Source organism: Lepidochelys kempii, chromosome 1 (assembly GCF_965140265.1).
Source record: "Lepidochelys kempii isolate rLepKem1 chromosome 1, rLepKem1.hap2, whole genome shotgun sequence".
NCBI classification, from domain to species: domain Eukaryota; kingdom Metazoa; phylum Chordata; order Testudines; family Cheloniidae; genus Lepidochelys; species Lepidochelys kempii.
The window spans coordinates 200,755,026-200,778,144 of record NC_133256.1 but is presented as its reverse complement, the minus strand read 5'-3'; the positions used below and the strand labels follow the sequence as shown (position 1 = coordinate 200,778,144).

The 23,119-nt window shown below is 47.9% G+C and overlaps 1 protein-coding gene across 1 annotated transcript in view; it reads right to left on the bottom strand.

Annotated features, from left to right (window-relative positions):
- Window positions 1–1,369: 1,369 nt before the first annotated feature.
- Window positions 1,370–23,119, bottom strand: part of GAP43 (growth associated protein 43) — an 80,833-nt gene continuing 59,083 nt past the window's right edge. The window contains exon 3 of the mRNA XM_073308879.1: window positions 1,370–2,131. Coding sequence (XP_073164980.1) covers window positions 2,043–2,131 — 89 coding nt within the window. The 3' untranslated portion in view covers window positions 1,370–2,042. The remainder of the gene's footprint in view (window positions 2,132–23,119) is intronic.

Sequence of the window (23,119 nt, the reverse complement as noted above, 5' to 3'; positions counted from 1 at the left end):
GGGTAGCAGAGTATCCAGAGCCAGATGGAGCCTTTCTTTTGGTGTTACAGCTGTGAGGCCAGTTATTCCATCTCCTGTCAAAGGCAATATTACACAATAAGAGCATGGGGCACCATGGTTATCTAGTGTTGCCAAGAAGCCACAGTAAGAGCGATGGGGGAGCCGGTGACAATAACCAGGACAGTGAAAGTGCACCACTCTGAGGTGTTACTACAGTCTTAAAAGAGCTTTTACAGAAGGGGCTGTAAAAAGATGTTTCAGTGACACATTTAAATTGTTCTCTCTTACAACTCATAAAGAGAACAGCAGATACTGACAGCCACGCTGCTTGGGGCGATGAGCCTGCCAGATCTCATCCATTAAGAAAGGCTGGCCCGAAGGAGTACGCAGCTGGTGATCGCCAAGGGAAACCCAGGGCAGGAAGTGGCACTGGTAACTCAGGATGTGGTGCCTCTCGCTTCTGGGTCTGTGCCAAATCAGTCCCTTAGCCGGCTGCTAGGATGCACTGTGCTGCTGGAGATGAGACCATAAACCTAGGCCCTGATTAGAGCTGGACCTGAAAAAGTGCAGCCCTTTATTTGAAAAATACGCTGCCTTTCCCTTTCTCAGTAATATTGGATGGCTACTATCTCACCAATTCTAGCCCTGGCCACACGGTCACCGAGCAGCCTGTCTCTGAGTAGTGTCCAGCCTAGTCCCCCAGACATATTATTTCTAAAAAGTCAAGAGGCCCTGATAAATATTGGAACTACTGCCCTAGGCTCAGGCAGTCCCAGGGGCCCAGCAGCGAATCAGGCCATGGACCAGCTAGAGCTACTCTCCCCTCCCTCCTCTACAATGCAGCAGGGGAGTTGCTGCACCAAGAAGGGAGAGCAGCCGGTGAGCGCTGCTGGCTCACCCCAGAGCTGCTCCTTTGGGGACGAGCTGTGGGGTGACACCTCCTTTTAATGGCACTGGGCCTGCTGAGGGAGCACATTGTCAATTCCTAGTCAAACACAGATTTCTTTCTTAATGCAGTCACCACTGAGGATCGCAGCTGAGAGCCTCCAGGCCGCTCCTGAGCTATCCTAAAGTCTTCAGCATGAGGTGTTGAGTGACTGTCATGATCAAACCCTAAGGGTCCCATAGTAGGTCGGGGGTATTTTTGGTGTGTTTTATGCAGGAGCCAGCACATTAACCCTGATGCCCAGGTCAAAATCCAACCTAATACCAGCCTGCCTTCCTGAAATACCCTCAGTAGTTTCTGCTGGCATTTCCACTCTCCTGCTGTGCTGTGTTGACAAGAGCAGAAGACATGTTGGCCACAGCAAGAGTCTCCCTACAAGTTCCATCAGGACAGAAGGCGCGATACAAACGCAAGACAGTGGTATCATGATCATTATTCTCATTTATTATTATCATCGTCGTTCAGTTTGAAAAAGGAGCCTGGAGCCACACCTGAAGCTAATTGGCACATTTTGCTTTATTTTTGAAAACAAACGGGGGGGTTAATTTTCCTTCGTTTGTTTGTTTGTTTTTCTTTTGTTCTCTTTAGTTCATTCCATCACATTGAAAAAGGAAGAAAAAGATTTTTTTTTTCGTTTTTAAATCGGTAAGTCTGGACTCCTCAGATGAACGGAACATTGCACACACACTTGGAACAGAGAGGGAGGGCGGGAGGGAGAGAGAGAGAGCGCTCGCGGCGGGCAGACAAACACACGCACGCGCCAGATCAAAGAACTCTGATACAGTGCAAGAATTTTCCCAAAATGATTGGATCATCATCATTACCAAACAACTCGCCATAACAACACCAAGAAACAAAGAAATGTTTAAGCCACACTGTTCGACTGGGATTTTTCCTGCTTTTTTTTTTTTTTTTGCTTTTTTTTCTTTAAATGTTTGCCACACAGAGAGAAAAAGGGTTTAAGTGGGATGGGGGAGGGACGGACAGGCCCACAGGGGCGAGCAGGAGGTGGGAATCAAGATTAGGGTGGGCATGAGAAGAAGGATACAGGAAAGGGGGAGGGAGGGAGGGGCAGTGGGGAGTCATTTCTTAATGTTCAGGCATTTTCTTGGTCCGCCTTGTTCTCGTCTTCTTTCACCTCTTCCTGCTGGGCACTTTCAGTAGGTTTGGTTTCTTCTACAGCATCTAGTGGGGAAAGAGAGAGGTGAGGGTTAGTTGCCTGAGCTATAGTGTACTTTTTACATGCTTGTTGCAGGCGGCCTGAATGACTCCAAGTCCTTGTTCCCAAATGGGCCAAAATCTGACAGTTCTTATCTGGCACACGTGTGGGTGACTGTGTGAAATGAATTTATATTATCCAGGTCTTAGTGGACAGGTATATGCTTCCCACAAACCAACACCATGATTAATTAACCTTCTGAATTAGGGAGCCAGATCAGAAAGGCTAAAGGAGTGATTCAACCATACAAATACAATTGTAGAGAGGCAACACACCTGTTAGATCACCTAGTTTATCCTAAATCCCTGCCCTACCCCTAGAGCCAGTTGCAGGTTGTTTCCTTCTATACATTAGCTAATGTTTTTTCCCCAGTCTACTCTTAAATAGGTTCACTCTTCACTCACTCCTAAGTGTTTAGAAGTGTACATTATCCACATGGAAAAGTCCTATCGATTTTTATAGGGATGAGGCCAAGGTTCTCTATACATATGATAGAGTTCTGCAGAAATTATTCGAGAACCCTATAGAATTGAATAGCAAACAGGAACCTATATCTATGGTTTTTTTTTAAAAAGTACCGAATTCTACAGCAGGGAGCTAGTTTTCTATTAAATGCTATAAGAAGTTATAGAAGGGTTCTCATTCTCTAATCCCTCCTCCAGGTCTTTTCCATAAGGATACATCTGCCTGGAGCTGTGCCAGTTCTGTGGCTGGAGGCCGTCATACTTCAAGACCAACAGACAACTTTTACCAGCTCTCAGTTCACATGAAATGTTAAAGTAAAATACTTTAACCAGTGACATTCTAGACACGTATTAGACAAGAGATCAGGAAATGGGCCGGGGGATGGGGGGAATGGACAAGACAAAGTAGATGGAAGTGGTATGATTTGAGTTGGAATGGACCCTCTTTTGGGTCATCCAGCCCATTCACCTGCAGTATGGGACCTGACTGAACTGTTGCTAAAGCATCCCTGAAACCCAGGCATCTTGTCTGAGCCTAGGGGCTCACTGGGGCTATAAAGCCAACTCTGCATTTTTGTGGTTTGTGACACAAAGCTGCCGTAATGCACTGGAGAATCTGGTCTGCTTTGCACAGCGGTAACTGACCACACAAGACACAATGGAGCGGAGAATCAGGACCACTTGTCCTAATGGTTGACTTCAGGACTGTCCCTCAGTGTGTATAGGGTTGGTTATGTTTCTTTAAAAACATTCATATCAGTGTAATGCTGGTGAAAGGTAGTGAATTGACACCGCTGCAAGCTAAAGTGCTTGGTTTAGCAGTGCAAGAAGCACAGAAAGGGCAGTGGCAGGGCAAACCCTCTCCTCTCCTGCCTCTGGCCCCACTGATGTGCCTCAGCACTGAAATGCAGTGACTATCCTGTGAAGGGGAGTTTGGTCACATGTAGCCCATTCAGTTCTTGCACTGGACTAGGACTCCTTGCCGAGCATCAATGAGGATGCCTCTTGGCATGTGGATAGTCATAGGAATTGGACAGTTTTGCTAAGCTATTCAGTGCCGTCAGATGGCAGACATGCTTTTACTACCAACCTTGGCAAACAGCCAAGACCCCTTAACCTAGCTCTTTTAAATACCTTCCCTAACCCTATGTCCCTAAGGATGCCTTTTAAAATGTGTGCAAACCCCCTGCCTCGTGTGCCAATTAAGTGCTTTTATTGCACTTATGTTGCTTGGACCCCCAACCCAGGTGTCACAATGAGTTCCTACTGTAATAGTTCCCCCCAAAAATATCTGCTGGGCAGCACCTTGGCCCAGTAACCCTGCCTAAGTCCCTGGGGCTGCAGACTTCCAGCCAGCAGAAGCACATACATGTTTGCTTTCTCCTGCTCCTAAGCAACAAAATCCAACAGCTTCGCAAGGCCTCTCTTGCATTAATTAGTACAACTGCAACCATTAACAGGGAGTGAAATAGGCTGCTGATTTAAATGGGATGCACGCAGTGTTGGGGAGCCCAAACAGGTCAAGTGATCTTAATGGTTTTACTAAACTTTCTTGCAGCTACAACAATATTATGTTGGTGGGGTCCGTCCGTCCCCCCGCACACACACTCATCTCTAGTGCTGGCTACCTGAGGGTTTTATGATGGAGAAACAGCAGCACAAAGTAAAGATGTGATTTTCCCATGGTCACACAATGGGAAAGGGAAATAGAACCCAGGATTGCTAACACCTAGGGGTGAGTTTTAGCCACAAGAATATCTTTATCTGCTAGCGGTGTAGACTCTGCAAGGGCTTATCTGAGCCTCCTGAAACAAAGCCGTCTACAGATTTTCTTACAAGCATACACAGGATGGGTGAATGAAGCATGCGTGCGTACACACACACTCAAAGCTAGGGGTGGGTGAACCAGTTCAAACAACATAACTACCCCTAGAATTTTGTTCTGCATTGGACTTATGTACAGTGAAAACTTATATAGTGCTGTGCCAACATTAACTTAATCAATTCCCCAGAGAGGTAAGTAAAAATTAACTCAGTTTTACAGAGATGGGGAAACTGAGGCATGGAATGGTTCACATGACTAGTCCAGGCTGCACAGTATCAGAGCCAGGTTTAGAATTCGTGTCAATCCCCATGCTCAGTCCGCTAGGCCATAACACTTCTCTACTTACCTTAGCAATTAAGGCCCTGGTCCTGAAGCCTTAGGGGTCACTTAAAACACCTATGGGCTTCATTGACCAGTTTTGCGTGGTCAAGAAATGCAATACCAGGCTCTAAATGTGGGGTACTGGCAGGCTCAGAGCAGTGCATGGAAGCTCACACTAATGCTGCCTTGTGCTGATCTTGCTCAGTGGATAAACAGAAAGCTTCAGGGCACAATGTTCTGCCACACTATGGCCCCTTTGCATTGCTCTAGTGCAGGGGTGGGCAAACTTTCTGACACGAGGGCCACATCTGGGAATATAAATTGTATGGCGGGGCAAGAATACTCACAAAATTGGGGTTCGGGTGCAGGAGGGGGTGAGGGCTCTGGTTGGGGGTGCGGGCTCTGGGGTGGGAGAGTGGGATGTGGGGTGGGGTGAGGGCTCTGGCTGGGGGTGCAGGCTCTGGGGTGGGGCTGGGGATGAGGAGTTTGGGGTATAGGAGAGTGCTTTGGGCTGGGACCAAGGGGTTCAGAGGGCAGGACGGGGATCAGGGCTGGGGCAGGGGGTAGGGGAACAGAGAGAGGCTCAGGGGTGCAGGCTCCGGGTGGCGCTTGCCTCAAGCACCACCCGGAAGCAGCAGCATGTCCCTTTTCCGGCTCCTATGCGGAGACGCGGCCTGGCAGCTCTGCGCGCTGCCCCATCCACAGACACCGCCCTTGCAGCTCCCATTGGAGCGCCGTAAGGGGCCATTAGAGCACATAGGAGCCAGAGGAGGGCCATGCCTCAGCTTCCAGGAGTCGCGTGGAGCGGCCCCCAACCCTGCGCCCTGGCTGGAGTACCAGAGCTGGGCAAGCCCCAGACCCTGCTCCCCAGTGGGAGCTCGAGGGCTGGCTTAAAACACCTGGCAGGCCAGATCCAGCCCGTGGGCCGTAGTTTTCCCACCCCTGCTCTAGTGGGACAAAGGGGCTGAAAAGCTGGCAGATCTCACTCCTGGCATACTCCTGGCATAGGGGAATCCTCAGGTGGCATGGAACTTGGGTGGTGGCTCAACACTATCCCCACTTCACTTCACCCAGTATCAGGGTCATAGGCAGAGCCATAGGGACTTTATTGACAGCCTGGCCTCATGACTGCTCTAACTTAGGCTGGGACTGACCTGGCCCAGTCTGGAATCAGGAAGCCACAAAAGTGACATAAAGCCACCTTTGTCACCCACTCGGGCCCTGCACCAAGCACAGCTCAGCTGGACAAGGGGATCAAGGCTTCAGTCACCAGCGCAGTACCAGGTACCTTTTACCAACACTGAATTCACATAAATAAATGAGAAACCTGCTCCATGAAGAGTATTAGCAAGCAAAATTCAGTTATCTGTCTCTCTCTTGCTTGGATGTGAGCAGGGAGCATCTGGGAGGGGAAGTGTTCTGAGCACATGTGCCCCAGCTGCTGGGATGTGTTTTTTGCTTAACAGCTGTGGCAGTGTCTCACTGAATTTGAGGACAGTGAAAAATCAGAACCTACTGGTCAGCAATGAGGTTCAATCACAGGTGACAGCACAAGGATATACAATTGTGTGCAAAACAGGTTCAAAGCACAGAAATGCAACATCACAGAATCCTAGATAGACATCAAAGCTGGAAAAGACCTAGGGACAGATCCTCAGCTGCTGTAATTTGATGTAGCTCCATTGATTTCAGTACTAATTTATACCAGCTTAGGATCTGACTCCTAAAAGTATGTAAAATAGCCTCTCTCGCTAGTGCAAGCTTGTTCCTGGGCATGTATTCTCCAGGGATTCTCCAGTCTACCTTTAAATGTCCCACACAAAGGAGCTTCCACCCCTTTCCTTAGGAGACCACTAGACAGTTCTCTATTAGCTGTCACTTGTCAGAAGGCTTTTCTTGAGATTGGGCCTAATTTTCCACTCCCTTGCACCTTGGGTTGTCCTTTACATTGGTGCAGCATGGATGTGTAATTTGCCTGTCAGCAACACAGGCGGTGGTATTTGACACCCATGTTGTACTCTCATTGTATAGGCATAAATAGTGATACAAGATGCAAGGTAAGGGAGAATCAGGCCCATTCAGCCAACATTTTCCTTCTCTTTTTCAAAATTGAAATGCACCAGATGCAGCTTCTTTTGGATGGCCAACTTTCCACCCTCGCAGAAGCTGCCGCACCTGCTCCTGCCAGGTTTGCTAAGATTCAGTGCATTGACATTGTGAGACCTTCTCCCATAACCCCACCTCTCCATTTTTGTGGGTGGAGTTGGAACAAGGAAGAGGCATTGGTTTATTTGGAAACAGGCTGGTGAGTCTGAGATACATGGAGCTAGAGCAGGAGAAGCTCAGATAGCTAGAGATGTGGCAGGAGAGGCCATCAGCTGGAGCAGGAGAGGCTGGCTATGTACAGACAGCAAATGGAGCCCCAGAACCCAGAAAATGAGAGGAGAGGCGCTGGGGTATGTCAGAACATGGAATAGGAGTCACCAGGAGATTGAGAAGAAACAGGAATGGCAGTGACATGAAGCTGAAGGGGCTTGGAATATGCAAAAAAATAAAGCAAGGGAGGACAAAGAAGGAGTGGCCTTTTTGAATTATTCCCATATGTGTGGTGATTCTGGGATAGGGACAAATGTCAGACTCAAGATTCAGCTGAGATGCAACCACTCTCATTTTAATCCTGGATTTTGGAGGAGAAAACCTGGTTCAGAAACCCACCGGGCCACCTCAGAGCCCTCGCATGAGGCATTAAATTGACACTGTGCATTTGCACCGGTATTAAACTATGGAGTTGTTTGGTAGATTGAAGCTAAAGTATATTTCTGAGCCCTCCTGGTGTGGACTTTGGGCCTGATTCTGAGAGGGGCTGAGAACCTACATCCCTATTAAATTCAGCTGGCAGTGGTAAGTGCTCATCGCCTCTCTGGATTAGACCCTCCAGGTTTTGTGCTAGGTAGCATAAGGCATGGAACTGAATTACGGAGCCCTGCTGAAATGAACTCAGAAAAATCTCCTGCCTTTCAGTGCTCCATTTATCTCCTGGAAGGGGTGAGAACTGTGTCTGAGAACCCCACTGGCAAGTGAGCGCCTTGAACATAGGCAGCTACAGTTGCTAGAAAGCTGAGCTAGGCAGGCAGACAGCAGTTTCATTGGATGGTGGCACTTCCAGCTGCTTTCGCCTACGCCACATTCTAATGGCTGAGCTTGCAGGCCCCGCTCCAAGTCCCTCCACTGCCCTACATTAGTGAAATTAGGTTGAGTGGATTTCTGGGTAAACGTTGCCTCTTGGGACCTGCCCAGCTCCATTTGACTTGCCAAGATTAATTAAATTGGAGCAGAGCTCTACACGTGACCATAGTAGTAGTAACCTCTCCAATGCTCATTTTTTTGTGGCTGGTGGCTTTGGTTTTGTTTTGTTTTTCCTTTCTGTTATCTTACAGATCTTTAAATTGTCACAGACAACACCAAGAGAAAAGAAGTTACACAAACACTTTTGAGTTCAATACAGCCGACTCAGGGATTTTGCCTTAGTCGCTTTTCCACGGTTTTCAGAATTACTGCTCATGCTCCTCGCTCAGAAACTATTGTCTCATTCCTTATATTACAGTATTCCACATGCAAACAGCCTGCATTCACCTTTACCTCTGCTATGGCCCCAGCCTCAGGGAACCACAATGGTGGTCTACCTTCCCCCCTCCCGGAGTCCTTCACTGCTCTCAAGTGTTGTTCAGGGTCGTACTGCACTGCTATCGGCAGCCATGTTCCACCCCAGAGGCAGCTCAATTTAAATTATATTTTTTCAGAATTTTGGAAGCTCTGGATTAGAGATGGGCCCCAGTCAAAACCCAGGATCTCAGCCACTCCAAGCTGTGATGATGTTTGGATCCAGAGCTGAACTTCTCAGCTTGGATCCATCTATCCAAATCCATCCATCATCGATCCAGCCACTCAGAAGCTGATTCCAGGCAGAGTATGGTAAGTCTGAGACTGTTGAAATGGAACCCATTTCAGGCTCAGAGCCACTGCAGATACCATTCTCCGTTCCCCATCTCTGTCTAAAATGCATCCTTGGCCCAGTCCCCCTCCACTGAAACGCCTCATACATCACGTAGCAGGTTAAGAGCTCCATGGAAACCACTATCCCTTTGAAGGACCAGTCTGCTTCACTAAGTGACCTTTGCAGGCCCGTTGAATACTGGAGAGAGTGGAAACAGAATCTATCATGGGTCTCTCTCCATGGGGAGTGTTTCCTGCTATGCTTCACAATTCTCTGATATGCTGGCCCACAGCACCTTCTCAGTTGAAAGGGAACAATAAAGCAGCTTTTTGGGGGGAAGTGTCTGTCCTTTCCTATAAACAGATGTATGTAAGTATAATTCTTGATGATGTATAAAAACTACCTGTTTACTCATACTATTCCTTTCTTGTAACTTCACACTTATAAATGAGGGGGAAAGGTGTGTGGGGCTGGTAGCTCTCCACCGCGTCCTCTGCAGTTCCATCTTGGCTCAGGCTCCCCTCTGGAGTATCGTGAGTTCCCCTCCACGCAGGGAGCCTGGTGACATCACAGAGCCAGTGAGCTCAGAGCATCCTTAGTGATCACACCAGGGGGTCTCCATCCCCTGGCACATGCAGCAGCAGATGGCAGTGATGCCCAGATAGCCCGGAGGACATCAGAAAGGAGTGGATGGGGGAGTAGAAAATTGCAGCTCCTTGAATTGGTTCTTAGAAGCTTTCACAGGTAAGGAGGTCATGGAGCATGCTGGGGGAGGGAGTCCCAGGGCAGAGATGGGGAGGGAAGGGGAAGGTCAGGTCTTCAGGGAAGGTAGCAATCAATCACATATCACTAACAGTCATTCCACTTTGGGTCTCCCAATCCTGATTCTCCTCTCCATGTTGTGTTCAGCCCCATATCAGCCGAGACTCTGAGCTGGGCAGGTAGAAGAAAGGGACAATGCTGTTGGTCCTAGCAGACCAGATTGTCCGCTGCTTCACATTTTCTGACCCAGCTAAATCCTCAGAGGACAATCAGATCTGTCTCTGTTGCTGCAGCTGCCTTCTTGTTTCCTCAAGCTGAGGAGAAGGTGGCTTTGGGATTCTCCCCACATACCCCACAGCCTGTGGAAAGGAAACTCCATTCCACCGTTGGACATTCACGTGTGCAGTAAATGGAAAGGAAAAGGTGGGGGGGTATACCTAGAATTGCAGCTCAATTGCAAGGCATCTCTCACAGTGTCTAGACACCAGCTGCCTGGTTGCCATGGAAACCCTCCAACTTTGGCTGAGGGGAATCTCTCCAGAGAGATCAGGAGAGGGGAAGGGGAGGGGAAAACGGAGAGATACTCTTTGTGAATGTGTGGCGTTAACCCTGATACAACCACATTTACAAACACTCTGCTTCCTTGGGCAAGGGAAGAACTGACTCCCCTCATTCCCTCCACTGCCATCCCTCCCACATGCACATATATGGCACTACACCCGACAGCTGAGGGGCACTGGCTAAGCTATTGCTGGCAGGTTGCTTTTTCACTCCTATTTACTGCTCTGTGTTGTCAGTATGTTCGCTCGCCCTTGGCAAACCAACACATTCTGCCCTGAAACAGGTGCCAGAACTGAGCCATTCACACCCATCAGGGAATTGCTTTACAGGCAGCAGGGGCCCCCCTTGTCAATGGAGAGTCTCCCCTCACACCATTTCCCATAGGCAACTGCAGCCTCTGGGAAGGTAGCACCTTCCTCGGTTGGTGCAGCAGCAAAATCAGCAATGACGCTTGTTTCAGGGATGCTGTATATGGTACTTGAAGGGGAAGCCTGGTGGCTTACTGTCTTGGAAAGCGGTAGGGGAGCATCTTTCAAGTAAGAAGATGCATTGAGGAACAGAAACCTTGTGCAGCTGCAGAATGGGCCACTGTCATCTGGCTGTAACACTGCTGCTTTCAGTGCACTTATGCCGAGGAAGCATTTATCCCACAGAGCATGACCAAGGTTCAAGCATGGTCAAGCATGACCCCAGAGCATGGTCTGAAGGTTCAAGTACAGTTTGCACCCCACATAGAACAGGCATAATGATACTGAACCACCTCACTGAGGGAATCAGACTGGAGGTTCATGGAGCTTCATTCAGTAGATCTGAAAGTACTATAAAAATATACATCAACTGGCAAGGGCTGCAGATGCCAAGGGATGGGTATTAGCTCAATGTACTGTGTTGTCACAGAACAGGCTCCCCCGCCCATGGCACACACAGCCACATAGCCGTGCTGAATGAACCTGCTGCAGCATATATCTGTGGGTGGGTGTATCTAAAGTACTTTGCTCTCTCTCTCTCTCTCTCTTTTTTTTTTTTTTGAAGTGACTGTAGCGCTTGTGCAAGAGGGCAGCCTGGCAGCCCTGGTTCAGGCTAAAGGACCCTATCCATAGAAAAAGTGCAGCATGGAGAGCAGCCAGCGAGCTTCCCCCATGCTGTTCCATAGCCAGATGCTGTGTCCCCAGTTCTCATATGCTTCATTCTGGGCTCTGGGACAATGCAGTTCTCAAAAGGAGCAGAGCTGTTGGGGGTAGCTCATAGACTGGAATTCAATCTTTGATGCACCTGGGGCTTGATCAATTAATTGCTTTGAAAATTAGGACCAAGGCCATACAGTGGCTTTGGGAAATGACTGGGTGCCAGGGGTGGGGTTTTGGCACAGCCCTGGTGTGCTCACTGAGGCCTGAGACATGGAGAGGGCGGGCAGCTGCATTCTGAACCGACTGGTGCTAGCACACCGTCTTCAGATTCAGCTTCCGGTACAATGAGTGTCAGAAATACAGGCTGGAGATGACAAACACAGGGATCAGTGTGTCCAGGTCCTTGTACAAAAAGGGATGATGTTTCCCAGCTAGCTGTAAGAGGGACAAGGCATTTTTAGATACTGGTGCTACCTGATCAGCCAAACTTAGTGAGGAGTCAAACAAGACCCAGAGGCTTCATGCCACTTTGATGAATGGGGGCTGTGTGCCTTCGGCAAAAGGTGGAGACAAGGTATTGACAAGCTTGTCAAAGTGTTTTCCCTTCCAGTCAGCATCTCTTCAGTCTTGCATGGGTTCAGATGAGCCAGTTGGTCTTTAGCCAATAGCTCATTTCCTGTAGACATTCTAGTAGCATCAGTAGAGAATGAGATATGCAGCTTAATGGCATTGGCATGCTGTTCGCAGCCAAGCCCATGGCATCTCACATCTCTCCCAGTGGACTCATGTAGATATTGTAAAGGAGAAGCAGCTATTCATCTTTACTCTGAGTTCTGTTGGAGCTATTCTAGTGCTGAGCCACCTACCCCTGTTATGTCACATAGGTGTTTGTAGCAGTACCTAGAGTAATAGATTCGAAGTCCAGAAGGATCACCTAGTCTGATCTCCTGTCTAAACACAGGCCATAGAACTTCCCCACAATAATTCCTAGAGCAGATCTTTTAGAAAAACATCCAGTCTTTAAATGATTTACAAATTGTCAATGATGGAGGATCCACCACAACCCTTGGTTAATTGTTCTAATTACTCTCACTGTTAAAATAATAAGCCTTATTTCCAGTCTGAATTTGTCTAGCTTCAACTTCCAGTCACTTTGTTTGCTAGATTAAAGAGCCCATTATTAAATATTTGTTCCCCATTTAGATATTTATTAAATGTAATCAAGTCACCCATTAACCCTCTCTTTGTTAGACTCAAAGAGCTCCATCTATTTAGCTTATCTCCATAAGGCTTCCTTTAAAAAAAATCCTTTAATCATTTTTGTGGCTCTTCTCTGAACCCTCTCCAATTTATCAATATCCTTCTTGAATTCTGGGCACCAGAACTGCACACAGTATTCCAGCAGAGATCATACCAGTGCCAAATATCGAGGTAAAATAATCTGTCTATTCCTTGTTGTACGCTGTATCGAAGCTGCAGAGAGATCCATCAGTATGAGCATGGAGATTTTACCTGTGTCCATGGCCATTCAGTCATTGTTGGAGGGAGTGGATGGCTTGTGGCCAGTGGTAGTGGACAGCAGGCGATTGTATTGCTGTACTAACTCATTGGCACCTTAGCCTTGTAGTTGGGTGTCTTGTTCTTCTAGGGTGAGATGAAAACCAAGGTACTTCATGAGTCTTTGGGGGCAGGAGCGGGTGGACCAGCTTTGGTTGCTCACTGTCCTGGCAGGAAGGAGGGAAGGCTCTGATCTCTGCTTGGAGGAGGCAGTGATGAGACAAGAGAGTGGTATGTTGGTGACCTCTCCAATATCCAGTCCTAGGCTGAAGATAATGTCCAGCGTATGTGCGGTTGCATGTGTGGATCCAGAGACTGCCTAGCAGAATCTCACATAAGCCGTGAGATAAAATACAGTTGTATCAGTAGCCCTGTCTATGTGGAGGATGAGATCACTGAGGACAAGGAATCTGGGGGATTCCAGTACTCTGCTGATCAAGAGCTCTGCAAGTTCCTCCAGTAAGTTGACAGGGTTTCCAACTGGAGGCCTGTACCCTACTAGGAGTCCTAGTTTCTTCTTGTCCTTTGCCTTACAGACCATATAGATGCACTCAAGTGTTTCTGTTTCCAGACTGGAACGTCTTCTGCACCCTAGGCTGGAGGGCAACAGGACTGTTGTTGTACTTCTTCTTTGCTGTTCCTGGTGCATTCTGGGGTCTGTCTTAGTTTTTGACATATGGAGTGTCCTGTAGGGACTAGCTATCCTAGTGTAGGGTTGCAGGTGGCATTGAACCATGTCCCAGTGATGCCAGCAAGGCTCATCCAAAAGGAGATCTTGGATGGTGCTGGTTCTGTTGATGGGTGACTTTGCATTCAGCATCAGGAGTTTCAGGTTCTTATTTTCTTCTTCTCCATTAATTGTGTTACCAGTCAAGCAGTGGGCTTCCTTCCAGTGCATGGTTTTTGAGTTTTTTCCAAGTGCATGGTGTTCTCAGGGGATGTTGTGACAGTTTGAGCAATTTCCTGCAATATCCTTGAAAAACCTTATTGAACCAAGTTTAAGTATCTTTGGAGTCCATTGTACTGAATGCAAAGTTTATTTATTATTGTGGGATTGGATGTAACTTCTTTGAGGGGAAAACATGGTCAATGCAAACCTTGGGAATGAATTCAGCTTCAAATGACTGTTTTAAACAACAAGGAACTTTTTGGATAAACAAAAGTTAAGTGTGTTTTCTAGGAAATACCTGGGGGAAGGTGAATGTAAGTTTCCACCTCTGGACCCAACCATTTGCAGCTACGCCCCGAGGAGAGAACCATTGTCTGCTGATTACCAGTTCCTGGAATCTGAATATCAAAGACCCAAGTTGTATAAAGGACATACTGACTTATTCATGTGTGTTCTTGCTCTGAGCAAAAGCTGTTATGAAATTGTAATCACAGAAGAACCCCTCTGTGGGTGTGAAGGACTGATCACTTACCAGAGCTCTTGTTGGAGTTGTGGTGATCTCTGGTAAGCTTGCTAGCATGTGTGTAAATTCTTTTATTGTTTTAATATGTTTTCTCTGTAATGCTTTCACCTTAAGAATAAATGTGCTTGCTTAGAAAGAGTTGTGTGATAATTTATAATGGTGGACAATTGTTCATAGCCTCAGAGGAGAAAACACAGCAGAGACAAAGGCCAGTTTATGCTGTCTGGCTTGCTGGGAACGTCACAGCATGGACAGGGAACTGTGCAGCCTGGAAAAACCCTAATCAGAAGGGAGAGAGATGCAGGTCTCCACCAAAGAGACTGATGGCTGTGAAGGCAGGAGCCTAGCTTGGGTACCCTTGCTAGACCATGGAGGGGGAATCATGCCCTAAACTGTGACAGATGTTTCCTCAACCCAGTGATAGTGAGGTTTGGAGGGTGTGGGGTAATGGGGTTTGAGATCCTTTGAAGGTGCTGGTGTTCCTGTTCTCCAGATCCTGAGGGCCAGGCATGTTTTGCTGTACTGAGAACATTTGCACAATGGTCTTTAAATGGGTGTTTCAGATGGAGGCTAATCTTGAAGTAGTGGATTGTGGCATGAGCGATAGAGGGAATTTTTCCCTCCTCAATCATTTTGAAAATCTCAAAGCATTTTACAGACATTAATTCTCACAGCCACCTCTGTGAGGTTTAAAAGTATCATTATCCCCATTTTACAGATGGAGAAATTGAGGAATGGAAAGAAGAAATTACTTGACAAGATCATCCATCGTGTTAGTGGCAAAACTGGAATAGTACCCACAAGATCTGATCCAACTCCCAATCCCCTGCTATATCCACTGTCTACGGGGGAAAAAGCAGCCAACAACTTTTGGCCACTCTCTGAGCTGGATTTAAAGTGGTAAAGACTGCCATTAATCATGTTCCTGACCCAGCCAGTCCCCTGAGGATGTTTTTCCACAGTACCACAGGCAACTGTAGTACTGGCATTTTCTAATTTTCAGCTGCTTGATTTGGAACCTTAATTTTAATATAGTTTTTGGTATGTTTTATATAACATACACACACACACACACACACACACACACTTAAAATGAACTCTGACCTTTGTGGTACCTGCATTATGACCTCCCCAGATAGTACCCATTTCTCTGGTCTATTCCAAACAATAACCCTGGGGGGTGAGCAAGTGCCATTAGCCCCATTTTACAGATGGGGAACGGAGGCACAACATTGAGTAACTTGGCCAAGGTTACATAGGAAGTTTATGACAGAACCAGAAATTGAACCCATGCCTCCTCAGCCCACTACCTTACCCATTAGACCATCTATCCTGACCTCAGTCTTATTTTCACTGTTGTAGTACCCATGGCCTTTGCAGCAACAGCCGCTGCAGAACCAAAAGTCCAGAGAGGGATTTAGAGCCTGAGAAATTCCACAAAGGCCCTGTCATAGGCCAAACCCTGAGGTTGGGCAAGCTTGCTAATGGCCCACTTTTTCAGAACTAGCACCAGGACAGGGGGGTATTGCAAGTCATGACATGATTGGCTCCCAAGCAGGGGGACCTGAAGAAAAGGTCCACACCATCCTCCATAAATGATCTGGAGGATGGTGTGGATTGCACTCTCAGCAAATTTGCGGATGATACTAAACTGGGAGGAGTGGTTGATACGCTGGAGGGCAGGGATAGGATACAGAGGGAGGATTGGGCCAAAAGAAATCTGATGAGGTTCAATAAGGATAAGTGCAGGGTCCTGCACTTAGGACGGAAGAACCGAATGCACAGCTACAGACTAGGGACCGAATGGCTAGGCAGCAGTTCTGCGGAAAAGGACCTAGGGGTGACAGTGGACGAGAAGCTGGATATGAGTCAGCAGTGTGCCCTTGTTGCCAAGAAGGCCAATGGCATTTTGGGATGTATAAGTAGGGGCATAGCGAGCAGATCAAGGGACGTGATCGTTCCCCTCTATTCGACATTGGTGATGCCTCATCTGGAGTACTGTGTCCAGTTTTGGGCCCCACACTACAAGAAGGATGTGGATAAATTGGAGAGAGTCCAGCGAAGGGCAACAAAAATGATTAGGGGTCTGGAACACATGACTTATGAGAAGAAGCTGAGGGAACTGGGATTGTTTAGTCTGCGGAAGAGAAGAATGAGGGGGGATTTGATAGCTGCTTTCAACTACCTGAGAGGTGGTTCCAGAGAGGATGGTTCTAGACTATTCTCAGTGGTAGAAGAGGACAGGACAAGGAGTAATGGTCTCAAGTTGCAGTGGGGGAGGTTTAGGTTGGATATTAGGAAAAACTTCTTCACTAGGAGGGTGGTGAAACACTGGAATGCATTACCTAGGGAGGTGGTAGAATCTCCTTCCTTAGAAGTTTTTAAGGTCAGGCTTGACAAAGCCCTGGCTGGGATGATTTAATTGGGGATTGGTCCTGCTTTGAGCAGGGGGTTGGACTAGATGACCTCCTGAGGTCCCTTCCAACCCTGATATTCTGTGATTCTATGATTCTAAAGGTGATTCACAACCTATATTCTGATCTCTTACTCTTCCCTAAGATCTTGCTACGTACCCTACAAACCGTAAAATCTGCTTGTCCTACTCCTTCTGAGAAATACTTTGATGTGTGAACAGCTTGAATACGCAGGTTTTCTTCCAACTGTGGAATGTGACATTTGACAGTGGTAGGAAGCTGCTGTTGATACACACATTAGAAAAGATGTCCCCATCCCATGTAGCAGTGCCCTTCTGTGCAACGTATCTCTGCCCTATTTCTGGGGATCCTTCCATCTCTAGAAGATGCTCTGGGAGATGTATGTGGGAACTTGTGTCAAGGCAGAGCAGTGGTTGAAGTGCCCAATTTTCTTCAGCCTGTCATCCAGGAAGAAGATGCAGTAAAGAAATTAGAGAAGGCTTGATATTATAAGGAACTGAAAGGCCCAGAAGAGACCATAATGTGCTTTCCATGGAAATTAGTCAAGTGCATAAGGAGGTTGGCTGTACAAGCAGGTCTATCTTAGCCAACAAGCTCATGAGGCTGAGGGTACAGCAGTTTTAGGGGCACTGTTTTGGAGAGGCCAGCCGGTGTGGGGGAGCTGTGATGAAAGCTACGTAGACATATAGGATCCTCAGGTGCCTGTTTACCTGCTGCAGCTCCTACGGGAGGGTTTGTAGCTGCGTGCTAGTTGTGTGAAGGTGACGAGGCAGGCTGTGGGTGAGAGAAAGGCTGGCTGAGGAGAGCCAAGGCTGGCTTTAAAAAGAGATGGTAGCACCAGTGGGAGCCTCTAACCCGCTGATAGCAGAGCCAGGGTAAAAAGCATTAGGAACAGGAGGGGAGTGCACAAAAGCGTAGGGTCCATGTGCTCTCACGGGGTCGATCCAGCTCTGTGTACAACTTCCTCCTTGTCATAATAAATAAGCCTTGTCACCACAACATGGGACGCAGGCCTTGCGTGTGCTCCTCTCCCCAGCTGGACATGGGGAAAAGGGTGCTCCCTGTTGGCAGCAAAAAGCTCTGGAAATTCTTCCAGTGCCTTCTGAACTGATGACAGCTCCTTTCCCTTTGCCCCACACACATACACCACTCCTCCCTCATCTCCGATTGACAAAAGAACAAATTGCTTCAGCCTTACTATACAACCCCATGCCCACCTCCCCTCCCCCAGTCCAACGGATGCATACCATTCATGATCCACCTCACTGCCCAGTGTCCATTAATATACACTCTACAAGGCTGATAAATTGGGGATTCACGAAACCTGCAAGCCTTCCACTAAGCCAGACTGCCATGGAAACCAGGGGCAGCCTCCAACCGAGATATTCTCTAGGAATTAGATCTGCTCTAAACATGAGTGGAGCGTGGCTCCATCCCACAATACTCTAGGTAACCCAGTTAACTCTATCACGACCACTTTACTACAGTTTGTGTCTCAGAAAAGTGAGTTGACACCATCCCCAGTTTGTACCCTCTGGGACTGATTCTCAGCTGCCTATCTTTTACACCTCCAACACAAATTATCGGGCCCAGGGAAAGGGTAACTGAAGGACAGCCTGTGCCCTGTGTTATGCAGGAAGTCAGATTAGCTGATCTAATGGTCTCTTCTGGGTCTCACATGCTATGAATCTATGAGTGCATGTTACACTTGCTCAGCAATCACTTTACACTAGTGTAAATGACTGCAGCTGGGGCCTGGCAACTGGGACTCCAGGGTATAGGACAGAGTAGGAATGACAAAGCAGGAGGGAGGCCTGTCTGAAAAGTCTTCCACATGAGGCCTAACCAATGTTTGCACTGGCATTCTTTTCCATCAAGATGGCTGCCAGTGGCATAAAGAATTCCAATTTGAATTAGAATCTGGGCATTTTTAAAACCACTTCTCACAGTTTGTACCCTGCAGGAAGAACTTTCCACCCTCTGAACTTTCTGAATGCTGCACCCAGCAAATAAGGGGCAGCTGCCTTTCAATAGCTGCCTTGTTTTAATTGGCTGACAGGCTTTTTACAATAAGACTTCAGTTATTCGGTTAATGAATTCAGGCTCAATGAGAGACCATCCCTGACTAGGCGGCTGTAAAAACAGCTCTAGATGACCAGAGTGCAGTGGCAAGTCCAGCTCTTTAATTACCCAATCAGCCCACACATTGAAAAACTCAAGGCTTCTCCATTGTTGCCTAGTGCAGTGCAGATCTCTGGACAGCAGAGGGCACTGGTGTAATTCTCTTGTTAGCCGTGGTGTGAGTCTGCATAACAACGCAACTGAGCTCTGCTAACGCTGGGAGGCTTGATCTAGGTAGGGCCTAGGATGCAATGCCCCAAGCAACCCAAATGAAGAGTCCAGCAAGCAGACATAGCCCAATGGAGGTGCTCCTTGCTGCTAAAGTTGATGGACAGACTCTAAAATTAACGTTATCAGCGAGCGGAACTGGGCACCGGAATGCATGCTGGGTCGATTCTCCTCTCACACTGGGGTAAATCAGGAGTAACTGCACTGAAGTCAGTAGAGCTGCAGTGTTGTGACACTCGTGTGAGAGGGAAATCAAGACAAGCAGTGTGTGTTCCCACAGCCAAGCCTGGAACAGGAAGCCCTGTAGCATTGTAATAAACTCCTCCTCCTCTAAGGGCTGGATGGAAACTACCTGTGAAACTACCTGTATTTCTTAGCACAGGAAATAATTTCTGGATTATGCTGCCTAGAATCCTTAAAGAGGTAAGTGGCTGATCTATGTTTGGAGGGTGACCAACAAGGCCCAGAAGATTGTTAGTAGTGAAGATTAAGGTCTCCCTGTTTCTCTTATGGAAAAATAGCCCAGATGTGTACGCAGTATGACAACAGCCCTCAGCTGGTTGACCTTGAAACTGCCTCTTTCCCTAGTCAAGGAAAAGGCAATTACAGAAACCCAGTCATCCTTTGCAGCAGTTTCCTAGATTGCATTAGCAAGCTAAGAAAATGTGTGATTGACTGTCTTCACCTAATTGGTCCCTGCTCATTTCTTCCCTTCAGCCCAGGCCGCTCAGCCACTTATGGCGTCATTTCCTCCTCACAAGTACTGTCTTTGTCTCCACTGGTCAGAGTGTGGTGGGTGACTTGAGGTTCCAGACTTCTTGGCTCTGGCTACAGCAGTGATTTACAGGAAATGACCCAAAGGCTTCTGATAGGCATTGGGGACCCACAGTTGCATGGAAACAGAAACCTGAATGAGCAAGCAGTTCAGGATTGGTGACTGACCACAGCAGAAATCCCCTAAGCAGTTGCCTACTGATTTTCCCATATGTCTCACTCTTTCAAGGTTCCTGTAGGCTTCCCTGGATTTTCGGGCACATAGGCACTAGAAATGTAGAGATCCCATGGAATAGCCATCTGTCTTATCAGTGCTGCTTCCTGACACCAGGACCTGATTACAGCACCAGTCCTTTTGGCTAGTGAAGGAAACAAGTATTTTTTTTTCATTAGCAATGAGTGATATAGTGCACTAGCAGTTCCTCCCATGACTGCTTTGTCCCCTCTGGGATTTAGTAGACCCTGTGAGGTGACACTGGTCAGCACAGGTTGTGTTAGTCATTCAAGGAGCTACAGAGCCAGACAGAACCACAGGGTCTATCTGTGTCCAGCAGCTTTGGTAACAAGTCTCCTTTCAATTCATTACAACTTTGACCTGTGTCTTCCGTAAGGGACACTGCAGGCAAGACTATACAGAAGGTCCATGTAGTGTAAGTCCCTGAATATACAGACAGGTGCATTTTATACAGGCTACGTGTCTCCACCGCATTGCAGCCAGGCTGGGTGAATGTCACACAGAATTTCCATGTGGTAGCCCATCCCTCTGTCACTCCCCAGCTAGGCTGGCCCCTTTGCCCATTTTTTACAAGCACAAGTGTGGAAAGGAGATTTGGTAGAGAAAAGCGTGGTAGGGTTGTCTTCTCCATCACTCAGGATTGGCTATTACTTTCCCTTTAGTCCCTATGGTAAAAATAAGTGATTCCATCCATCTTTCTCACAGTTGTTTGGCTGCAGACCTGAAGAAGGTTTCTAGCTCGAGACACAAAGAAACGTTTTCTTTCACATTGTGTATCTGTTGAGTGCCATGACAAGTGGAGAGCTGAAGCCCCTTGAGACTGAAGTCTGCTGTTTATCCAAAGAACAGATGCTGTACTGGCAGCAGTGTAGGGTTGCCAATTTTCTACTCGCACAACACCAAAGACCCTTGCCCCACCCCCCGCCACACCCCTCCTCCAAGGCCCTGCCCCCTCACTCTCTCCATCCCCTCCCCCGCCTGTGTTGCTCGCTCTCCCCACTGTCACTCACTCATTTTCACTGGGCTGGCTCAGGTAGTTGGAGTGCAGGATGGGTTGACGGCTCTGGTTGGGGGTGTGGGCTCTGGTGTGGGGCTGGGGCTGAGGGGTTTGGAGTGCACAGGGAGCTCTGGGCTGGGGCAGGGGGTTGCAATGCAGGAGGTGAGGGCTCCAGCTGGGGATGTGGCAGGTAAGGGCTGGGGATGAGGGGTTTGGGGTGTAGGAGGAAGCTCCAGGCTTAGATCAAGGAGTTCAGAGGACAGGAGAGGGATCAGAGCTGGGGCAGGGGGTTGGGACATGGGAGGGGGTCAGGGGTACAGACTATGGGCGGGGCTTACCTCAAGCAGCTCCTGGAAGTAGCAGCATGTTCCCCCTCCAGCTCCTATGTGGAGGTGCAGCCAGGCGTCTCTGCTTACTGCCTAATTTGCAGGCGCCGTCCCCGCAGCTCCCAATAGCCGAGATTTCCAGCCAATGGAAGCTGCAGAGCCAGCACTTGGGGCGAGGGCAGCATGTGGAGCCCCCTGGCTGCACTTACGTGTAGGAGCTGGAGGCAGGAAGATGCCGCTGCTTCCAGGAGCTGCGCGGAGCCACAGCAGGTAGGGAACCTGCCTTAGCCCCGCTGCACTGCAGACCAGACTTTTAATGGTGCTTTCGCCATGCTGACCGGAGCCACCAGGATCCCTTTTCGACGAGGCGTTCCGGTCAAAAACTGGACACCTGGCAACCCTACAGCAGTGATATGTCTTTCTTCATGCTGCCCTGGCATTGGGCCTCACCCCTGCCCTAGAAGAGCGCCCTCTATGGGCAAGAGTGGGGTTCAATCTGCATGGCCCATGCACTCTGGCTGCCCCGCTGAGACTGCCCACAAAGGGTGACAGTGGTGGTGGGTTTTGTGACGTGGACCCCACTCCACTGAGAACTAGACAGAGACCCCCCACACACACACTCATTTCACAAAACCACTGATATTTTAAGTTTGAGAAATTTGGAGCCACCCCTTCTCATCTGCCATCCCTAGTTGAACTCTGATCACTCTCTAGCCCTCGCCATCCAATGGTCTATTGGCCAGAATGTGAAGAGAAGGTGGAGCTGATAGCTGCAGCTACCACAAAGGATCATCAATTAAGATTAATTTAAATGCGTGTATTAAAAACTGCTTAAGCAATTTAAGGGTCCATTGTTCACGCAAAATTCGTATTGTACTCCAGGTCCTGCAAATGTCATGCATGCAGAATTTCTATTACAATTGATGGGCATTCCACCTAGGGAGGCCACAGGTCTCAGTGGGCAGGGCACTGGACTGAGCATCAGGAGAGCTGGATTGTAGTCATGGCTCTGTCATTGAAATACTGTTTGGCAGTGAACAAACCATTTCACCTCTCTGTGCCTCAGTGTCTCCAGTTCTGAAGTGGGGATAATGATCCTTACCCTTCCCCATAAGTGCTTTGAGAGCTACAGCTGCAAAGTGCTACGTACCTGTTAACGATTTTTATTTTGATATTGCCGTTTGAGCTTGCAGTGCGCAAATGATGTAGGATGGGCCCTAATATCCCAAAGCATCAACGGAATATACATGCAGACAAAGGGCCAGCCCCCTCAATTGGTTTACATCAGAGTGGCTCTGCTGAAGCCAGCTGAGAACCTGGCCCAAAGAATTTACAAATAAATACCTTTTAAAATAGTTGAACATCAGTTGCCTCCTTACTTACCTGCTTGAACTGAATTCAGAGTTCAGTTTTTAAACTCTGCTACAGTCTGGCTCCTAAAACAGTGCCAGGAACTCAAGGAACTCCATGGCCCACCATAGGTGTTAATAAGAGCATCCTATGTTGCAATGTAAGTCTAAATTCAGGTCTTGGCAGGTTAAAGAGCTTCTCGTTGACCAGAAAGAACATATATTATGGTATTTCACTAAATATCAGAACTTGGATGGAGCTCTCCAAAGAACAACTAAGTGCTGCAGCTGATTCAGTTAGGGACACTGTTCTCTGTGAGTTGGTACTTAACCAATGTGCCCCCATCATGTTAAGGCACACCGTGTCTGCTGCAGGAGCCATCTTTCAATGAGCTGTACAACCAGTAGTCTCTAAAGGTTCTATGGCACTTTTCTCAGCAAGGGGGTCAACACTGGCAAAATTCCA